Source organism: Mesocricetus auratus, unplaced genomic scaffold (assembly GCF_017639785.1).
Source record: "Mesocricetus auratus isolate SY011 unplaced genomic scaffold, BCM_Maur_2.0 Super-Scaffold_4256, whole genome shotgun sequence".
NCBI classification, from domain to species: Eukaryota; Metazoa; Chordata; class Mammalia; order Rodentia; family Cricetidae; genus Mesocricetus; species Mesocricetus auratus.
In genome coordinates this window covers 129,611,208-129,628,958 of record NW_024429182.1, presented here as the reverse complement: position 1 = coordinate 129,628,958, position 17,751 = coordinate 129,611,208, and the positions used below count along the sequence as shown (strand labels likewise).

General features: G+C 47.1%; 1 protein-coding gene across 2 annotated transcripts in view; it reads left to right on the top strand.

The window, feature by feature from the left end:
• Window positions 1-17,751, top strand: part of Adamts17 (ADAM metallopeptidase with thrombospondin type 1 motif 17) — a 307,470-nt gene that overhangs the window by 266,979 nt on the left and 22,740 nt on the right. For both annotated transcript variants that reach the window (XM_040730601.1, XM_005083951.4), the window contains one exon: window positions 14,658-14,862. In XM_040730601.1, the coding sequence (XP_040586535.1) occupies window positions 14,658-14,862 (205 nt within the window). The remainder of the gene's footprint in view (window positions 1-14,657; window positions 14,863-17,751) is intronic.

The following is a 17,751-nucleotide window of genomic DNA, read 5'->3' as shown; positions in this document are numbered from 1 at the left end:
GTGGTTCTGGTTGCTTATTTACTTGAAGCTAGTCAGGTTACACCCAGGCATGGGCTTGTTGAACCCACATGCTAAGGAGGCATGGCCAGCAGGGTGTGTCCAAAGCAAAGGAGTCAGTGGAAGCCAAGTGGCCTGAATGCTGCTGCTTCGTGAAGAACAGCTAACAGGCTTCGTGCATTGCAGAAGGAAATCCCCGAGAAAGACAGGTCTTGACATCTAGAGATTGGGCGTGCCTCCTCTGAGGGGTTGCTGAGGAGAATGAAGCCAGCTCAGACAGTGAGCCCCATGTCATGCAGAGATCCAGGTCGGAGGATCCCTCTGGTCTTCTGGTTACCCTGCTCATCACTCTGGTTTCAGGACTTTTAGCTCCACCTTTGGGAAATCACCCAAAATATGAGGGGGGGGGAATAATGGAAGATCTCCAAATGTCAACCCATATATACTGGTTTGGTGATTTATAGCTCTGCCCTAAGAAGTCAATATTTAGAATAAAAATCACCTAGGAACTGCTTCTACTATCAATAGTGAAACTAAATATGAAACAGTTTTATAACATGAATGACATTGGTTTTAAGGAAATGAAGTATGATAAAGAGTAGACTCACAGGCAGGTGGTGGCACACGCCTTTAATCCCAGCACTGGGGAGGCAGAGGCTGGTGGATCTCTGTGAGTTCAGGGCCAGTCTGGTCTATAGAACGGGTTCCAAGACAGCCAGGGCTACACAGAGAAACCCTGTCTTGAAAAAGAAAAAAAAAAGGAGTAGGGTGATATGTGTTCTTTGTTCCTTCCTTTTATATTTTGGGGGACTTCCAGATTTTCTACCATATGCATAAATTACAATCATAATTTTTGCTAACTAAAGGAAAACTAAGGCCAAAGAGATTCCTAGAAAGGAGTGAATTACAGTCCTCTAGAGACCAACACTAAGATCATTTCAGGGAGCTTCAGTTGGTTCACTTTTCCTTGTTGATATAAAGTTAAGACAAAGTGAAAAAAACATGTTCAGGGTCCTTTACCAGCCCAAGGCTCTGTGCTAAAAGCTGTCTTTCAAAAGAACCAGGGATAACGCCTGCACAAAGACCATCACAGCTGGACATGAGCAGACCTTTGATGATGCACACTTCTGAGCCCTGTGTAGCTGAAGTATTGCACCAGAAACTAGACCATTCTGTGCAATTCTCTCATTAAAACATTTCCTAGTCAGAGTCTGGGAAAGTACTTGTGTGCAAGCACAAACCCTGAGCTTGGATCCCTAGCCCCCACGTAAGAGTTGTGCACAGAGGGGTACATCTGGGAAAGAGGAGAAATGGGTCAACCCTGGGGCCACATTAGCCATCCAGTCCAGCCACAACAGCAAGTCCAAGTTCAGGGAGGGGCCCTGTCCCAAAAAAACTAGCGAGGGTAATAGAGGAACTGACACTGACTTCTGGCCTCTATGTGTACATGCACACACACACACACACACACACACACACACAGGTATGCACATGCACAAGCACTCACCCACAGGCATGCATGTGTGTTCACATACATATACATGCATGCACACACACACACACACAAACACAGACTCCTAACCATTAAAATCACCAACCTGCAACTCTTGGAGGGAAAATATGTCACAAACTCTGTGTAACAGGACAGCGTGGGGCATCTGCTCTGAGGATCTCGGTGGGAAGCCCAGTGCCCAGTTAGACTGAAAACTTGCCGTGAGCAGAGACTCGGGAAACAGATTAAAATGGAGGAGAAGAAGTTGGATTCTGGTTCAGATACTTGCCGAACAAAACCTCAGAGTCACCCGGGTGATTCAATGCCACTAGCTTAATAATCCCAGAAACCTAACAAATGTCTCTGCTCTGCAGGGAGGACTCACAAACACGGTTCCTGTGGCTCATTAGCTATTACAGTTATTAACAAATTATTATTTTCAATTGAAAGTGGTTATGGGATTCATTATTCCTCTTTGTGCCAAGACACTGCAGTTCACTGAGAACATGAATTATCCCTCGCCGTCCAGAGCTTCTAAACCCTTCTGGACCAGGTTCACTGCCTTTGGCACAGCAAGCCTTGCAGGGCTGAGTGACTAGAAGCCTCCCTTACATAGTTTACTGTGGACTTAATTGGGACTAATTATTGTCTCATCTGCCTGCCTAGGGACATCTGCCCAGCAGCTGCTGTGACTCCATCTGACTGGGATGTTTGAAGCTTTCTGTGAAGTGAGACAAAGGGCATGAATATTTTATCATAGATTTATCCCTCTGTAACTTTTTATAGGAAACTGCTGCTGGCTTTATTCGGCAGAAGCATTAAGATACAGCGTATTAAAGCTGAGCTTTAGGCTGTGAGCACACTGTCTTACAGGCTCACTACAGAGGAGACGGAGATGTAGCTGGTGACCTTGGCACAGAATGGAAGGATGCTGACTTTCACATTTTTGTTCATTTGTTTTTGGTTTTCGAGACAGGGTTTCTCTGTGTAGCCCTGGCTGTCCTGGAACTCACAGAGATCTGCCTACTTCTGCCTCCTGAGTGCTAGGATTATAGGCATGCACCACCACCGCCTGGCCTACTGTTCTTCTATATGCCTGTTGGAGTCTTGAATTAGTGCAGAAGAGAATTCATAGTTGGTCATACATGATCAGTTCATGGCATAAGTACCCATTTCAGAGATCAAAACTCTGGCCCCAGGGGCAGGTGGTTAGCCAAAGTCAAAGACATAGCTGTGGTGCCCAAACTACACCCAGATCCCTTTAACCCTCAGGAGTCTCAGGGCCATAGCAAGCCTGGGATGTTTTTGCAAGAGTCAAATCATTCTGACCATTTAGTGAGCCTTGAGAGTGCAAGCAGAGGTCAGGGGTGTGCACATTGTGGGGAGCCTTGGAGAAGCACCTGCAATGCTCAACTGAGGAGGGAGGAGGTAGGGCCAGGCAGAGGGAGAGAGTCATGCCAACATGGATCAAGGATCACCCATACATCCCTAGCCAACCAAAGCAGGGGCAATGAGGCCATTTACCCTTGCCTTGAACTTTCCTCATTCTGATTCCCTTGGTCTGAAAATGTATTTTGTTTGTTTGCATATCTTCCTGGAAATGTCTGTGGTTCTCCCAGATGAGATGGAGCCTGGGATCCTCTTGTGTCCTCTGTCCTGCTCTGGGGCAATAGGACCATACCACCATTATCCCTGCATTTCTGTGTCGCTGCTGGGGATAAACTCAGGTCCTCATGTTTGTGCGGCAAGCACTTCACTGTCTGAACCATCTCCCCAATCCCAGGAACCACATTCTCTGTTTTAAAAAATTCATAGCAACTGAAGAGTCAAAGACTGGACCAAAGAGTGATGATCTGCTTTAGATGAGGAGCTGGGGAAAGAGAAGGCAGAGTGGTTAGCATCCACAGCCCTGGGGGGGGCAGGAGGGAGGCTGTCAGGGTCACAAGTGTCCCAGCTGCCATCTGCACTGAGGCTCAAGGTGACATGTCATGCTCATCAGGTACTCTCGCTCACTGAAGTCAAGTGAAAAGGTCGACACTGCCCAGTGCCAGCTGCTGACTCAGGGCTGAGATCTCCAGGCACCAGCTGTGTCCACATGGCCTCACCCTGCCTGTCTGTCACCTTGGGGCATTTTCTTTTCAAGCTCACCACCCATGTGGCCTTTAGAAGCCACAACCACCAACCACTGCTTCTGGCAGGGTGGCACATTGACAGTGACCAGGGATTCAAACTAGACCAGTGAGCCATCGCCTTGGAGTCTCTCTAGGGAGACTTGCCGGCTTTGCATGGCTGCTCTGGGGAAGTAGGACTGAGTGTGCGGCTTGCGGTAGAGGTACTGAGGATGTGGTAGCAGAGTGCGCACCCCTGGCCCTTACAGCTATGCACCAGGCCCCTTGCAGGACATGCAGCTGGTGTGAGGAGCCTCCGGACCTCCGACCCTGCAGTTGTAACAGCCCATCCCTTCAGCCCCAAGTCCAGAAGCAGCAGAGCTGGCACACTCTAGCACTTGAGAACTCCCCCGCCCCCAGGAATATTTCCCAAGTCTTGTAAAACTCTGAGTCTTTTCATACCCAAAGCAGGACAGCCACAGGGCAGAATGCTGAGGAGATCTGCCCTCAATTTTCTTGTTGAATAATTTTTGTGAGGCCAGGCCATTAGGGCGGCTGTGCAGGGACCTCTGCCTGGGGCGTGGCCTGCAGAACTCTGAGTCCGGTCCTTTAGTGCTCCTTTCTATTGGGTATCATCCAGTGCGCATCTTGGGAAAACCACGTGTCATCATTCATCTGAAGGAACTATTGTTGTTCTCTCCAAGATTTTCGGAGAAGAGTCCTCTAGGCTAACCTGTTAAGCCAACCTGAAGGCAAATAGAGCATCAGTGTGTCCTAGAAAAACAAAGGATGAAAGCCAAGGAGAAAGTGATGGGGTGGCATGAGACAACCAGTGGTACCCGCCTCCTTGGGATGGGAGCTACACTCCTGGCCTTTGAGGGGTTGGGTCAGAGAGTCCACAGCTGCCAAACTTGGGATATTAAAGTGTAAAGTCCCAGACTGGAGGCCCCAGGGCCAAATTCCTCAGCAGACACGACTTGGCCCACACAGGCGACCTACGGGTTTAGAGTCCAGCATCTAAAACCTCAGAAGAAAGCTGCTCTCTCAACTTGACTTGTTAAGATGGAGGAGGGCCAGCACTAGGCACCAACACCACAGGGCCATATTGGGTTAGCACCTGGCAACTATCCCTTAACAGGTAAAATGAGGCCACTGTACAGTATCCCCAATGTGAAGTAGGAATTCCCATCTTGTCATTAACAGACAAATCTGGCTTGGTTATTTTTTTCTAGGGTTGCTGGTTTGTAGACAGGAAGTGATGATAAATAGATTTTTTTCCTTGTGTACCAATTTGGCTATTTTTATGTTTAGGCAGCGTTTATATTTCTTTTGTGATTTTCCCCCTAGTTTTTGCCCACTATCTGATTTGGCCACTTGTCTCTTTCCTGGTTGATTCCTATGTTCAGTCTCAGAAAGAAAGGAAACAATGATTAACGCTGCAACACAGACAGGCCTTTAGGACTTCGTCAGAAGTGACATCAGGGGGACAGTGCTGTATTGTGCCACTTCTGTAAGGCCCCGTTGGCCGCCAATTCACTGAACTCAGAAAGGGAAAGTCCAGCAGTCGTGGTAGGAAGGGAAGTCATTGTTTGATGGGCGCAGCTTCAGTCTGAGATGATGAGAAGGTGGAGATGCTAGTGGTGTGATGATAGGATTTTGCAGTTTTATTTAATATCGGCGAACTGTGGTTAAAGTGGTGATTTTTGTGTCACATATGTTTGACCACAATAAAAACTGGCATGAACACATTGAGAAAGGCCACTTCATGTCTGCTAAGATATAGAATCAGAAAGGACCCTGCCAGATGATTGGTAAGGATGTGGAGAATTCAGTCTTCATACCTTGATGCTGGGAACATAAAATGGTACAACTGCTTTGGAAAACAGGCTGGCACTCCTCAAATCATTAAGTGCAGAATTACCATCTGATACAATAACTCTCATATTTACCCCAAAAAGAAACAAGAAGGAACATCCCCACAAAACATACACCAGTGTTCATCCTAGCATTGCTCATGATATACAAAGTTGAAGTCTGGAATGCCATTGAAATCTCTGTCAGCCGATGAATGGATATATACGATATGGCATATTCGCATAGTGGAATATTATTTGGTAATAGAAAGGAATAAAGAATAGAAATGGGGTACGACCTGGATGAACTCTGAACATGCATGCTCACTGGAGGAAGCCAAATGCAATGAGTCACATGTCATGTGACACTGAATGAAATTTCTAGAACAGGGAAGAGTGTATAATCAGAAAGTAGGTTAGTGCCCCTTGGGACTGGGAGGGATGGCTTGGTATTGGGAAAGACAGATAATGAGTATGGGATCCTTATGGACGTGATAAAAATGTTCCAACATTAGACGGTAGCACTTCCATTAGTGACTATATCTGAGATGCTCTTTCAATGGGCGAACTGTACAGCGAGTGAGCTGAGCCCTAATTGAGACTTCTGCAAAGTGGATCTGTCACTCATTTCTGAGTGGCCTTGAGTAAGCCACTAAACCTCACAGTGCCTAAGTCTCTCCACCTATAGAATGGGTCAACTGTATTAAGTCGTGGTGGGGAGAACATTGCTCAGCACATGGATGGTGTGGTGTCTAGAGAAATTATTGTCAAAACTATTCCCCTTGGAGCATATTCTAACAAAGCATCCACAGACACAGACAGTCTGTCTGACTTCCTCTCCCTCCCTCCCTCCTCACCCTTGGGCCCTCCCTCCCATCCTCCCTCCCTCCCTGTCTCTCCACTCCCTCCTTTACTTATTCTTTGTCTAACTAATGACAAATAACCTTAATTGTCCAAGGGCAAAAGACATGGGAAGAGTGCAGATCCTGGTAAAAAACCCTGCCCTCTCAAGCTCAGGACCCAGTGGGTACAAGACAGTCTAAAGTCAGAATTCAGGGATGGATGTTGTGCAAGAGTGCTCATTGCTGGTCATGCCAAGGAGAACACCACAGCGTGCTGGGCCTCTCTGCAAACAGAGAGGCCTGCTTCTAGGAGCGCGCGTATGCACAGGCCAGCATGATGCACGTCAGTTTTTCATTTCCTCTTTTAAAATACAAATATGTGAATAATATTACTTTTCAGGGAACGGTATATGAGAACTCATAATTCTGGAGTTTAAGTGGAGAGAGGCAGAATTGAAGCCTCATGCACAGCGGCCGTAAAGGGGCCCTGCTGATTCCCCTGGGAGAACATCTCATCCAGGCTCCGTAGGTCAGCACTGCAACTCCTTGCTGCTCCTCCTTCACACATCTGTTTAATAAAAGCGGTCTCCTGTCTTCAGAAACTATAACTGGCATGTGTGAAAGGTGTCTGAGTGTTCTCCTCAGAGTTGCTAGCTCCAGTCTTCCAGGAGCTGGAAGGTGGACACAGTCCTGAGCAGATGGGGGGGGTCCGGGCTTCACGTGGTCCTCGAGGTGTTGGTTGGTGTTAGACAGGGAGGAAGGGCTCTTGGAAAGACTGCACTTGCCCTCCCCCAGGCCAACAGCATGCACAGTGAACAAAGTCACAGGTGTCCTAGAAAAGACCTTGTCACCACAGCGAGGCAGAGCAAAGTGTTGACTTTCTCTTAGCTGGGCATTCATACCATGGGAAGAAGCTCTGTGCCAGCAAAAGTGGACTCATATCCCTGCAGGCTTCCCTGTGCTAGGTGCCTCCCAGATGCTTTGCTTGTTGTTCAAATAATATTCAAACCACTCTGCTGTTGCCCCATGCATGGAGGAACCCAAAGCCCCAATGAAGTAAGATGCCCTGAGCTACAGTAACTAGTCCCGGAGGATGGGGGAGCTCATATTACCGTACTTGTTCCTCCCATATGAATCATACAAACTTACTAAGAACTAGGCAAAAATTAACTTCAGGGGACCTTGTGAATCTTGCTTCAGGACGGTCACCTAGATGTTCTTCCCAGGAGTCCCTGGGAAAGCAGAGCTCCTCTTGACGGAACCAATGTCTACATTTTAAATAATAGAAATAATAGTTATATGGTATCTTAGAGTTTCTATTGCTGTGAAGAGACACCATGACTACAGCAACTCTTATAAAGGAAACATTCAATTGAGGTGGCAGCTTACAGTTCGGGGTTCAGTCCATTTTCATGATGGCAGGAGCATGGTGGTGTGCAGGCAGACATGGTGTTGACTACATCTTGATCAAAAGGCAGCAGGAGGTGGACTGAGTGATGCTTAAGCAAGCCCTCAAAGCCTGCCCCCACAGGGACAAGGCCCCAACTACTCCAACAAGGCCACACCTCCTAATAGAGCCACGCCCTTTCCAGCCACCACAGTGGTCTCGGTAGTCTGGATCTGTCAGCCATGAGGCATGGCAAACTCACCGACTTCTCGGGACCTCGGGAAAGGTCATCCCGGCCAATCTAGCAACAAGCCTGTGAGGCGCCAGTAGTGCCTATGTTTTATAAAGAGAGGACGGGCTGTGGACCCTTCTTGGCCACAGAGCTGGCAAACTGGTGGAGTGATTACTTGAGTCTGGGTCCTTCAGACCCGGGTACTATGTAGGAAGCTGAGAGGGTCTGACTTCACTATGTCAGATCTCCTGCTGTCAGGGCCTGAGGCGCAGTGAGTCTGGTGGACCACAGACGGAAGGATGTTTGCATGACTGAAAATCAGAGCCCCGAGATGGGAATGCAGAGTATGCCTGTAATCCCAGCTACTTGAGAGACAGGCAGGAGGGGGGCTGCAAAGACAGATTGAAAGGAGCCTTCTATTGTGGCCTCTAAAAGCTGCCTCCTGATTGGCTGATCTGCATGCCTCCCACTCTCTGTCCCTTTGTCCCTGTGTCCTTCTGCACTCTGTACGTGTGATCAGGCTCTCCCAACCCTCTATGCTGTTGCCTCCAATTGCAGACCACCCTGAAGTGATGATCCACATTCCTTACCTGGCCACACTGTCAGGCCTCTCCCAGAGTCGAGTGAGACCCAACCCGGAAGGTCTGTGGAAGCTGGCTGCAAACGTGTGCAGCCCAGACTCTGTCCTTTACCCTCCCTGAGGGCTGCCTACTGTGTAACGCTATTCCTGGGGACTTCTGAAAAAAAGCTCTACTCACCCCAAAATAGGGAAGCGACGACAGAGCAAAATAGGGATGCCTGTGGTGGCTTGAATGGAGATGGCCCCTAGGTTCATGGGGCGTGGCATCATTAGGAGGTGTGGCCTTGTGGGGGGAGTGTGTCACTGGGGGTGGGCTTTGAGGTTTTCAGATGCTCAAGCCGGTCAGCCCCCTTGTCACTCTTCCTGCTGCTTCCAAATGGAGATGGAGGAATTTCAGCCACCTCTCCAGCACCATGTCTGCCTGTGTGCCACCGTGCTTCCCCCCATGACAATAATTCCTCTGAAGTATAAGACAGGCCCCTATTAAGTGTTTTTCTTTATGAGAGTCGATGTGGTCATAGTTTCACAGCAATAGAAACCCTAACTAAGGCACCACCAAAGCCCGACTTGGTAGCCAATGAGCTTATTGGTGTTACTTACAGGAATATGTGTGAGGGGGTTACTTGTAGGAGCAGAAATGACCCAAAGACAGCTTCATCACCAAAGCCCACCCCAGTATGGGTGACTGCTCCAAAATCTAGGAACCGGGAGCCCACTATACAGTTGCACATGGCTCAACAGTCTGGAGGGTATCTCTTATGGGGTGTTTAGCTCTTTGGGGGGATGTATCTCTGCAGTGTTTACTGCTTGTATAATCTTGGGGAGACCTGAGCTTTGTATGATAGGTCAGTTTCAGGAACTTCCTGAGATAAACTGTATACTTCCTGAATCTTAATGAGCCTCCCTTTAGAACTGACAATCATAGGTGCTTCTCCCAAGATGGAATGTTCTATGGGGAGGAAATTGCCGTACAACACTACAATTCCTCCCAGGTCTCAAACCACCTGCAATCTGTCCTGTAATCAAACCCAGAGACCGTGACTCAGTCCAACCCGACACTGCAGGGAGCCTCCCTTCTTGCATCGATTTTTGCATGCTCCTCCAACCCTCCCTGACCTTGCCTATCACACCTTGTCTCCTCAGAGGCACGATTCTTACCCCACAACAAGTACTCACACTCAAGTTCCAGTCTTGCTGGCTTTCCTTCATACATCACACACACACACACACACACACACACACACACACACACACTTGTGGGTTCTCTATCCACTGATGAAACTGACTATTAATTGAACCTGAAATACTCATTTCAAAAAGGATTGTGCCTGCTAAGTAGAGATGGGTTTTATCTTGTCATCATTCCGGGTTATTTATTCAGCTTTCCCAGCACTGTAAGTCATACAGAGGCAACTTAAAGCATCCAGAAGGCTGTAAGTTCTGGGTGAATACTACACCTTTTTGATAAGGGGTTTGAGCTACAAGAGCAGCCCAACACTGGGTCTGGACTCAGCACGAGACTGAGACTCAGCATGTATGCATCTGATTCACACAGGCTGAGCAAGCTAACTAGCTCAGTAGCTGTGACCTGCCCTGAAGTGTCCTGGGATGGCTAGAGTGGTTTTTCATCCATTCTAGGCTGTGGAAGTCTATGTGTGGCCTGTTTGAAGCATGTGCCCACCTCTGTAACAAACACATAGAATCACACGAAGGTGTCTTGTTTCTTGACTTGGACTTGCTGAGCAAATATGGTGAATACTCCAATTGCTCATGAATACCAGATCTATCTTTATCCTCTATGCTGAGGGTGCATGAGGGTAACCCTGAGCCTCCTAGATAATTCCTTTGTTATCTGGTATTGTGTTGAAATACCATGTGTCTTCCTATCTTCTAGGATTGAAAGTATCTGGAAATGTGTTTCTTCACTTTAATCACCTAATCTGAGACCCACTGTATATTCATCATAACGTAGTCATGTCAGAAGACTGCCTTTGAGGATGCCATCATTTCTGTGACAGTTCAATCACTTTTCCAAGGGAGCTCGCAAGACCTTTATCTAGTTTAAATCGCAGCCACATCCCAATGTGAATAAATGAATTTGGTTGGGCAGGTGGTACACACCTGTAATGTGAATGCTTTGTCAGCCAAAGTGGGAAGCTTAAAAGTTCGAATTCAGTTGAAAGTTAAGCCTGAGCCATGTAAGGAGACCAGAAATAAATAAATGTGAAAGTGGAGAGAGCCAGGACTAGCTCATGGTAGAAGACTTGCCTAGTACCCACAAGGCCCTGCGTTTGGTCCTCAGTATAAAAAGTAGTATGGAAACTGAAAATTCTCAGATGAGTCTAGCAGCCTAGTGGCCTCCTACATCCTATTCTCTTGGACCTGGGAATATGTTGGGTTACATAGTACAGGGGAATTAAATTTGAGAATCAAACTAAAGTGGTTTGGTGGGTTGAATTGCAGCCTCTTTTTAAATAAAACTATGTTAAAGTCCTAACACCTAAGAGGCTAGAATGTGATCTTACTTGGAAATAAGGTCATTGCAGATGTAATTAATGAAGATGAGGTCACACTGCAGTAGAGTGCTCCCCTCATCCAATGTCCTTATGAGAAGGTAGTTGGGGAGACAGAGGTATATGGGGAGAACGCCATGTGAAGATGAAGATGGAGAGTAGGAGGTGATGTTTCCATAAGCCCAGAATGTCAAAGATTGCCAGCCCCTCCCTGTGCCTAGGAGAGACATTCATAAAAGACCTTCCATCAAACGAAGCCTACTCCAGTAACATGCCAATCTGGAATGTCTGTCCTGTAAAACTGAGAAAACAGATAATCTTCTGGATTTTTGTGTTTGTTTTGTTTTTAATTATTTATTTTTTAATTTTTGTGCATTGGTGTTTTGACTACATGTATGTGTGAGGGTGTCAGATCCCCTGGAATCAGAGCTATAGATAGTTCTGAGCTGCCATGTGGGTGTTGGGAATTGAACCTGGGTCCTCTGGAAAAGCAGCTGGTGCTCTTAACCACTGAGCTACCTCTCCCAGCCACCCAGTTTGTGGAATTCTTTTTCAGCAGACCTACCTAACTAAGCCTATAGATATAGGTTGCCATTCAGCTGACTTACAGAGATTATCCTGGGTCATCTAAACAGACCCCTTGTGATCACAGGAAAGCAAAAGAGAGTAGGAGATGATCAAGACTCAGCCCAACACTGCTGCCTCCACCACTAGGACAAGGGAGCAGTGTTGAGAATGAACTGGAAAAGACAGGAAGAAACCAGCCTACCAACTCTTAGGGCGAACTTCACATTTCCACCCCCACAACATCACAAGTTGGTGATGTCTTGAACTATTAGGTTTTCAGTTATTTGTTACAGCATCAAAAAGTAGAGTGTATATACATATATCTGAAATACGACGTATCTGTGATAGATTATCTTTATGTGTGTGTTCATGTGGTGGATGTGCATGTTGAGTGTAAAGGCTGTCTGGGTGGAGGTCAGAGGTCAAACTTAGGTGTGTTTAGGCAACATACATTTCAGGTTTTTCTTGAGGCAGGGTCTCTCAGTACCTGGAACTCACCAAGTAGACTAGCCTGGCTGGCCAGCAAAGCCCAGGGATCCATTCCACCCACCCCCAGCCTCCCACCCTCCCACCCCCATGCTGGGGTTATAAGCACACACCTCCATGCTTGCCATTTTATGAGTGGGGAATCAAACAAGTCTTCATGCTTGAGTGGTAAGGGCCTTGTCAATTGAGCTATGTTTTCTGTGTGTGTGTGTGTGTGTGTGTGTGTGTGTGTGTGTGTGTGTGTGTGTGTGTTTGATAGTCATTGATCTACCCAGAATATCTAATTAGAGCCGTATAACTTTCAGGCTAAAGTTTGCTGCTCCAAAATCCAAAAATGCCACAAATGTGAAAACTTTTTCGGTGTCCACATGGTGCCCTGAGCAGAAGATCCTATGCCTGACCTCAGTAACAGGTTATAGTCAAAACACTAGAAATACTGCATACAATTACCTTCAGGGGGAGAGAGAGAGAGAGAGAGAGAGAGAGAGAGAGAGAGAGAGAGAGAGAGAGAGAGAGAGAGAGATTGTGTGTGTGTGTGTGTGTGTGTGTGTGTGTGTGTGTGTGTGTGTGTGTGAATTTTGTGTTTGGACTGGGATTCTTGATGCCTGGGAGATCTGACATATATGTAACTATCCAAAGCAAGCCTGCAGAGCACCTTTCCCACCTTGAGGATTCGGAACTTGGACTGCACAGTAGCGTTGAGTGGGATTGTAGTGTCCAAGTACTTAAGGCCTTCTACAGCCATAGTTCTCCCAGTGAAATGGTTGTTTTCTGCTGCCAAAAAAAACCAGATAACAAGGATGGTGAAGGGTGTAGAAATACATTTTCTTCTCATGCCTCATTGGGGTATTTTCCAAGAGAAGTACATGAGTGTACATGGAGCTAAGTGCACACAGGGCTGAGTGCATACGGATGGGGCTGAGTGTACATGGGGCTGAGTGTACACGGGGCTGAGTGTACACGGATGGAGCTGAGTGCACACAGGGCTGAGTGTACAGGGTTGAGTGTACATCGGGCTGAATATACACAGGGCTGAGTGCACATGGAGCTGCGTGCACATGGATGGAGCTGAGTGCACACGGGGCTGAGTGCTCACAGAGTTGAATGCACACAGATGGAGCTGAGTGTACCCAGGGCTGACTGCTCACAGAGTTGAGTGCACACGGGGCTAAGGGCATAGGGAGCTGAGTGCACACGGGCTGACATGGACTGGATGCTGTGATCAACAGTCTGTAAGCCATATATGTTCTCTTCTCACTTCCACACCACACAGTAGGCAGTTATCTCTATCCCTCCTGCATCAGTAGTGGATCCAACAGGGAGAACTTTGCCCACGCAAAAGGTTCTGAAAATTCTGCTTCTAGAGTGGGGTGGCCTGATGGGAGCTCATTAACTGGCATTCAAAGCTATCTTAATAGAGAATGGAATGGCAATCCATGCTCACCATCTAGATTTGGAGATGCTTTCACAAGTATTAAGCTCCTGGGTACTAGGAACATATAAGGAAGGATGGCTTAAGATTGTTCATCACCCAAGGAGCAAGCAGGGACAGTTCATTGGTATCCCCAAAAGAACATTCTCATTTGTGTCCTAGTAAATTGTGATTTCCAAACTGCTCAGTTGTTTCCCAATACCCTGAAGCCAACAGACAGACACACACCCACAGATGGCTGAAACAGTGGGTGAGTAGACAGCTTTAGAAAAGCATTTTCAAGTGCCATCCTCGGCACTGTTTTCCAGTGGCCCATAAGATGCCATCGTCAAGAGTTACTGTCACTAGTCTTGAGGCTTCTTGGGCCATGGAGGACAGGGGGGGACCTGGTCTTGGAGTACTGGTTCAGGCACCGGAGAGGCCTTTGTGCAGACTGTATCAGTCAGCTAATGCTGTGGCAACAGATATCACCTTGTGTCAAAACAGTGCTGGGTTCTCATGGCAGAGGGCAGGAAACAGAATCAGCCAAGTTCATAACCATATTGAAAGCTTCTGTCAAATGGGGGTGTGGCAGGGTGACTTAGTGGTTCAGAATGCTTGGTCCACAATTAGGAAGATGAGAATTTGCATCCTAGCACCCATACAATAAGATGATTGTCTCTGCAAACAAACATTTGTAACCCCAGCCCCAGGGGGAGATGCCAACAGGAAGACTGCTGGAGCTTTCTGGCTACCAACCTAGCTCCTAGGGCATAGGGAAAAAGAGAAGGAATACCTTCTTCTGGCCTCCAAACACACATACACACGCACACATGCACACACACACACACACACACACACACACAAATATCTTTGGGACATGACCAGTTCCATGTCTACTCACACTCCATTGAACTAAGCATGTGCTATGATAACAGATAGGGTGTATGATCCCTCTCCAGGGAGGGAGGGACCTGCTGGAATATTATTTAACCTGACATGGGAGTGTTGTAGCAGAAAGTTCCCTATACCAAAGAAGCCACTGAACTAGATGACCGCTCAGGTCACCCTCTGTTCTGAAGCCCTGGAATTACTTCCAGAGTTGATGATAAAGCTCTCTAGATCTGTCTCTTTCCCCACTCACCCACCGCCAGGTCATTTCCTTACTGTCCTTTCTCCCCCTGGGCAGGTGGGTGGCCGGTCAGTGGAGCCCCTGCTCAGCAACCTGTGAGAAGGGTGTCCAACATCGGGAGGTGACTTGCATGTACCAGCTACAGAACGGCACACATGTCACTACTCGGCCCCTCTACTGCTCAGAACCCCGGCCGACACCAGTACAGAGCTGTGAAGGCCAGGACTGCCTGTCTATCTGGGAGGCATCAGAGTGGTCAGAGGTGAGTGCCTGGGCTTGCCACTGAGGCTGAAGTCATGCAATGGCCTGTAGGCCTTAACCACAGGGCCCACTGTGTGCTGCCTGCTCCAGAGTATTTGTAATTCATACCCATGTATCAAGTCCTCTCTGCCCCATGATTAGCTCTCAAGCGCACTCCAGCTGCTTCCTTGAGTCCCATCTAAAATAGCAATATGGCTAAAAACAGACAAACCAACATACATAATGTAGTTTTGAGACTACACCACTGGGAAAGTGATATTTGATTCCATTTCTTGTGCACATTCCCACCCAGAGATGATGGATGGACAGATGGCAGATGATCAATAGATAGATAGATAGATAGATAGATAGATAGATAGATAGATGAATATATTGATAGATGATAGATACATACATACATGCATACATAGATACATAGATAGACACATAGATAGATGATAAATAGACAGACATTAGATACCCATTGATCTTTTCATTCTCCTTTGGACAAGGTTGGATTGTAGTATGGTCAAGTAGAGTAGCTGGTTTCAAGGTCTTCCCTGCAATGCCAGGGCAGCTCTTACAGGTTGCAGGAGTCAGGCACTAGGAGGGACAGTCTTTGGTATGCAAGTCAGAGTTACAAATCACACACACACAAAAAAAAAACTTGTTGGAAGGAGGTCAAAGTCAAGGCCTAAATTTTAAGTAAGAAGGTCAATCCTGAAAATACATTTTATCTTTGGTGAAGTCATCTTCAGGGTTTTGCCTTGACATTACAATTATGTTGATTATTTGGATATAAGACAAACAAAAAATAGCTAAATAAAGACATGGACTTCCCTTGGTTCCACCAAACCTGGAGTAGTCTAGGAAACTTAAGGAGGCTAGATCCAAGACACTCTTCAGTATGGAAAATATTTTTAAAGTTCCTTTTGATTGCCAAACATAATTATTTTGAATAAAAAAGTTTTCAGGACATTTTTAATGAACAGAAAGCCTGCCACTGGCTGCTCTAAACTGAAGTTTAATTTCAGACAAATCTTGAAATGCACACATTTAAGGCTGAGGCGCTCATCCTGCCCTTTATGATAGTTGGTGAAAGGGGGGGCACTCAACATTGGTTGGTTTTTTTTTCTTTTTATACACTTAGGTTTCTAGTTTCTTTTTTTAAAGATTTATTTATTTATTATGAATATAACATCCTGCCTCCACGTCTGTCTGCAGACCAGAAGAAGACACCAGATCTCATTATATATGGCTGTGAGCCACCATGTGGTTGCTGGGAATTGAACTCAAGACCTCTGGAAGAGCAGTCAGTGCTCTTAACCTCTGAGCCCATCTCTCTAGCCCAGTTTCTAGTTTCTTATTCATGGGGATTCTTCCTCAGTACTTGAGATAGAGGCATGTAAACCTCCCTCCCCTCCCCAGGCCAGGTGATACCCAGGGCTTAGACCACCTTGATCTCAATCAAACACGATTTGTACTTTGATCAGATCAAGTCCTCAAACTTTCCACTCAGACTCTTCCCTGTGAGAGAAACAAAATCCATTCTCACCTAAAGAACCAAGCCCTATTACAGCATGGAAGACCACTACATGGGAAGCATGACCCGTCAAAACAGGATTTGAAGACAAATGCCTGTCACTCTGCACATGGTTAATCCTAACCCTGAGCCAATGTCCACATGAGTCCACCTGATGCTGCCAGCCTAGAATTTGGAATCTAATCGTCCCCCTTGAATTGACCATGAAACTGGCACTCTGTCCCTCTGCTGTGAGAAAAATGTGCCTAAGGCCCTTCTGCTAGGAACTGGCTCTCATTTGTCTATGGGGGAAGAGACTTAAAAGCTTATTCACCCAAGTATTCATCACCCACCTCCTCCCCAGCTTCTTCATGACTTTAATGGAGGGAGGATCAAATAGCAGAAGGAAGTTAGAGGTTGCTGGGAGCCCTCTTTTCCTCAGCCTCTTGGCCCCATCCTGAGGGGGAGTATGGAGAGATGGAGTATCACCATCCTGGGGCCTATGTTACATCTGCTGCACCTGCCCTTCCTCAGGGCTGAGAGCCTCAAGGGAATGGGCAGATCCTGGGGGCAGAGCCAGGGGCCTTGGCCAAGGAAACAGCTGGACAGCAGTGACTGAAACTCCAGAGAGTGGCAGGAAGCACAAATAGAGCAGGATGACACGGGAAATGGCCACAGGCAGAGGTGGTGACTTGGCCCTGTAGTTGCTGAGGAGCTGTGGGCAGTTACCAGGACACAGCCCGCGAGTTCAATGGTAAGGGTGGAGTTGCTGACGTAGTCAGGAAATGGCCACACGGAGAACCAGGACAGCCTCTCAGGGTAGAAACAGAAGGGCCCTCACAGGCCCGAGCATGGCACTGGCAGAACTTGTCCTTCCCCCTTCCCTCTCCCTTGCTAAACTGTAGATGACATCCCGAAGCTAGCCACCAAGGTCTATCCCCTTATGTAGCCACTGCCTCCTCCTGAGGCTGACCACTAAGGTCTACATACCTAAGTACTGAAGTCCAACATTCAAATGCCCCCTTTTGGGCTACCCTACTTAACATGCCCAGTCCAAACAAAGCAACCCATCCTAACATGGGGTTACCCTTTTCCCTTTATAAACTGTCATTTGCCTGTGAGCCACATCTGCCTCCACTTTCTCCAGAGGCAGTTTTTGCCCCTCTGGGGCAAATATCCATCCCCTTTTTCTGCTTGCACTCTGTGCGTTTGTTTTTTTTTTTCTGGATGTGAGGAAACTTTAAACGTTTAGCTCATTATCTCTCAGGCACTGCAATGGCCTGCTACGCATACTAAACTGAGCCAGCCTGAAGTCTCCTCCACAGAATGCAGCCGTTAGCCTCCTCCACCTCTATGTGGGAAGACCGTGTTCCCCATGGACTCACACAT